The 3,524-nt window shown below is 55.7% G+C and overlaps 1 protein-coding gene across 1 annotated transcript; it reads right to left on the bottom strand.

Moving 5' to 3' along the window:
- Positions 1-2,262: 2,262 nt before the first annotated feature.
- On the bottom strand, positions 2,263-3,210 carry LOC139112773 (mucin-7-like). Its single transcript, XM_070673832.1, has one exon. It carries the CDS (start codon positions 3,208-3,210, stop codon positions 2,263-2,265), a length of 948 nt encoding a protein of 315 aa, XP_070529933.1.
- Positions 3,211-3,524: the final 314 nt, after the last annotated feature.

Genomic DNA, 3,524 nt, shown 5'->3' with positions numbered 1-3,524 from the left:
TTCGCATACTGGAAGAAGTTCTTCTTCCTTCAGTACGCGCAATATACCCTGAAGAGGATATGCCAATTATCCGATTAGTGCAGGATAATTCCGCTGTCCATACGTCACGTGAAACACAAGCGTGGTTCCGGGATCATCCCGAGATTCTTTTGATCGACTGGCCAGCTCGTTCGCCCGACTTGAATTTAATAGAGAACGTTTGGGCGCAAATGGTTCAGCGATGGGAACCACGAAGGGATAGGACGATAGCAGCATTGGTCGACCATGCGAAGGAAGTTTGGGAAGGACTTCGGTTCCAACCAGACTTTCTCGCAAACTTGATTGATTCGATTCCTAATCGTCTCAATCAAGTGATCGACCGGTCCGGATACTGGACAGATTATTGAGGTCTTCCTCCGCAGCTTCGCCCACGAACGGCCCTTTTCAGGGCCGGCAAATATTTACGATTGATCGGCCTACTCAGGGGATATCAAATTGTCTTTCTCAAGACATACAAAATTCAAACTGTCTTTTTCAAGACAACATTAAAAGTATTACTTGTCTTTTTCAAGACAGCGACCGAAATTATAAATTGTCTTTTTCAAGACAAGATTGAATTTAAAATAGTAATTTTATTAATAAAACATATTTTTTTTCAGGGATAGTATTCTAAAAATTTGTTATATCGGCGCTTCGCGGCTTCGCGGCACACGTGCGCGCACGCCGCCGTCGGCGCAGACCGGAGAGACTAGTGTACCGCCGAACGCTATCTCTGGTGGCCCGTGTACAACGCGTATAGAAACGGAAACAAATTTTCCACTGAAATTTTAACTGTGTAGAGTAAATTTTTGAAAATTTTTATTAAACGTAATTATTTCGACAATAGCTCGACTAGATTAGTTGAATCTTGTGTAGAATCGATTAATACATACTTCTGAATTGTCCGGGCAATTGTAAACTCCCTGGATTAATTCGATGTTAGTTCCTGACACAGTTATTAATTACAGTGATGTAACGCGGTAATTTCATCAGTGGAAAGCTCGCCGGGGACCGGGGTACGAGTAAGAAGTGAGACGTGATTAAACGTGAAAAAGACGTAAACGATACTTTATTATAGACTTAAAGAATAAAAGGTAACACAAAATAAACCTGTAATACAAAGTAAAGATAATGCTAAAGTTACGCAGAAAACAAACGAAAATACTCTAGTCGCTCGGTGGAACGGTACACGACCAGCCTCTATTACGGTAAGTGCCGAAATGACGGATCGGTCGGCGCTACGTTCCGTGGGTGACGGTACACGGTCGCGAGCCGGCTGCGCGTGGTCCAAGGTGGGCCCCGTGTTCGGGGGATTACGCGGTCGTGAGGCGGCGGCGCAGCGTGTGGTGCAAAACCCTCCGGGTCGTAACGTCCGAGCGGAACGGCGTGATCGCGGATCGGCGACGTGGTGTATAAGAAGTTCTCCGAGTCGTGTCGTTTGGACAGGAATACGCGGTCGCGAATCGGCGGCGCCGGTTACAGGGTAGGCCGCTCGGGCCGTGACGGTCGTACAATCTCCGCGATCGCGAGTCCGTGGCGCAAAGTCCAGGGTGGACCGTTCGGACTGTGGCGAGGGAGGTCCGAGAGTGTCCGGACGAAGGAAGGCTCGGGAGCGCCCGAGTCCGGGAGGTAGCGGTATCGAAGGCCGGGTGAGCCCGGTCGAGGACAGGCTCGGGAGCGCCCGAGTCCTGGAGGCAGCGGTATTGAAGGCCGGGTGAGCCCGGTCGAGGACAGGCTCGGGAGCGCCCGAGTTCTGGAGGGTCGGATGCTGGAGTGCTCTCCAGCGAGGAAAAGGTGCCTCGTCTGCGTTCGAGGCAGTTTATATACCCGTGGGCCCGAGAGTGGGGGACCTCCCATTCCCGAGCGGTCGGTGGCGGTGCGCGGTGTGGGCGGTTGGGCGGCCCATGTCACGCGTTACGATGATCCGCGCTACACGCCGCGGGCGGCTGGTCGGCCCGCGTGACTTTATTCTTTGGTCGGGACCGCGCAATATCTCGGGCGAAACGATGGTGGTCGCGGCGCGGGGTCTACATGGTTTTAACTCAGGGGTCTAGGGCCACATCACCCCCTCGTTTTACTCCGCAGATGCCTCTTGTACTTTCCGGCACATTGTGAGGCGGCCGTTCGACGCAAATCGCAGGATCCACCTTCCTGTTGGGGTCCGGGCTCGCCATTTTCGATTGTGCCGGATGGCAGACATGGGCACGGAGATGCATGTACCATCCGGCAACTGAATCGGTACCGCTAAGGGTATTCCGGGCCTTGAGATCCAGCCTTCTTGCCGTAGGCCGGTGGAGCTGGCGGTGGCAGAATTAACGGCGCTGCTCCTGGCGTGCTGGTAGTAGCCAGTGACGGTGGCGACGCTGCTGCTGGCGCGCTGGATGGCCCGGCTGTCGTGTTCTCCCGCCTTCCGGCCATTGTGACGGCGGTGGTTTCGTCCGTTGCTGATGATGCGGCCGCCCGGGCGTCGGTCTGCCGGATCTCGGATGGTGTGGCCGTTAAGACGGGTTTTCCGGCAGCCATGATGCTGGCCACGGTTTTAATTTCCGTGCCTGGTGGTTGCACAATCTGCACCGCTCGGATGGTTGGCCCGCGGCGTGTTGTCGAGCCGCGTCTCAGTCCTGGCGGCACCGGCGGGGGGGCCTTTGTTCGGTGTCCCCTTGTCAGTTTTTGGCCGCGTGTTCCGGCGCCGGATTCTGCCAGGCTGGTGGGCACTGAACTTCCTGAGCCGGCGGTTGTTGTCCGGCTGGTTGTTTCGACCTGATGCGTTTTGTCGCGGGTGCTGGCGGTTGCGGGAGGCCTATCCTGCGGAGGCCGTTCGCGCGCCATTTTCCCTGGGCCGCCTGTGGCCGGCCTCGTGGCGACTGAGCTGCCGGGTGCCGCCATTTTGGCCGCGGCGGTGATCCCTGCGGTCTTCTTTTTCGTCGGGTCGCTCTGTGTGGTGGTGGCGGTGGTTTGGCCTCGATTTTTTTGCGTCGTCCTCGGTGTGGCCGGTGGCGGTTCCCCCATCCAGCGGGTATGCCGATCCCGGCTGCCGTCTCCGCGCTGGATGCTTGTTCCGATCCGTGGGACTCGGTAACGGCGTCCCGGATCAATGGGCGGCGGCCAGGCTCCCGGCGGTGGACTGGCTGGCGAGTCACTATCTTCGCTTAAGCTTCCGAAGAGCTCTCTTAACTTGTCTTGCTTATTCATCGCGGACGATAACTGCTCGACTGGTATCTAGGTCGACGGGGCACGCTTTATATATCCTGATTGCGGGGGTTTCTTGGACGTGGATTGGTCGCTTTCTTTAGGTGGGGGGTCCGGCTTTAAGTCCTGAACGTGAATGTGTCGATGCCAGCGCCCCCGGCCGTCACGAAGGTCCACGATGACCGGCGAATAAAACTTCATTACTGTAAGCGGGCCCGAATACTTTGGCGCTAGTTTGGCGTTGAAACCGTCGGTTTTCCGTGACAATGGATGCTCCTTTTTCCAGACTGAATCGCCGATTTGAGGTTGCCACTCCC

Source organism: Cardiocondyla obscurior, unplaced genomic scaffold (assembly GCF_019399895.1).
Source record: "Cardiocondyla obscurior isolate alpha-2009 unplaced genomic scaffold, Cobs3.1 scaffold50_0_238961, whole genome shotgun sequence".
Classification (NCBI taxonomy): domain Eukaryota; kingdom Metazoa; phylum Arthropoda; class Insecta; order Hymenoptera; family Formicidae; genus Cardiocondyla; species Cardiocondyla obscurior.
Note: the sequence above shows the minus strand (reverse complement) of the source record. Positions and strands in the feature narration are given on the sequence as shown.

Excerpts from the sequence above, each read along its gene's own strand:
- LOC139112773 (XM_070673832.1), bottom strand. The coding sequence starts at position 3,210 with ATGAATAAGCAAGACAAGTTAAGAGAGCTCTTCGGAAGCTTAAGCGAA.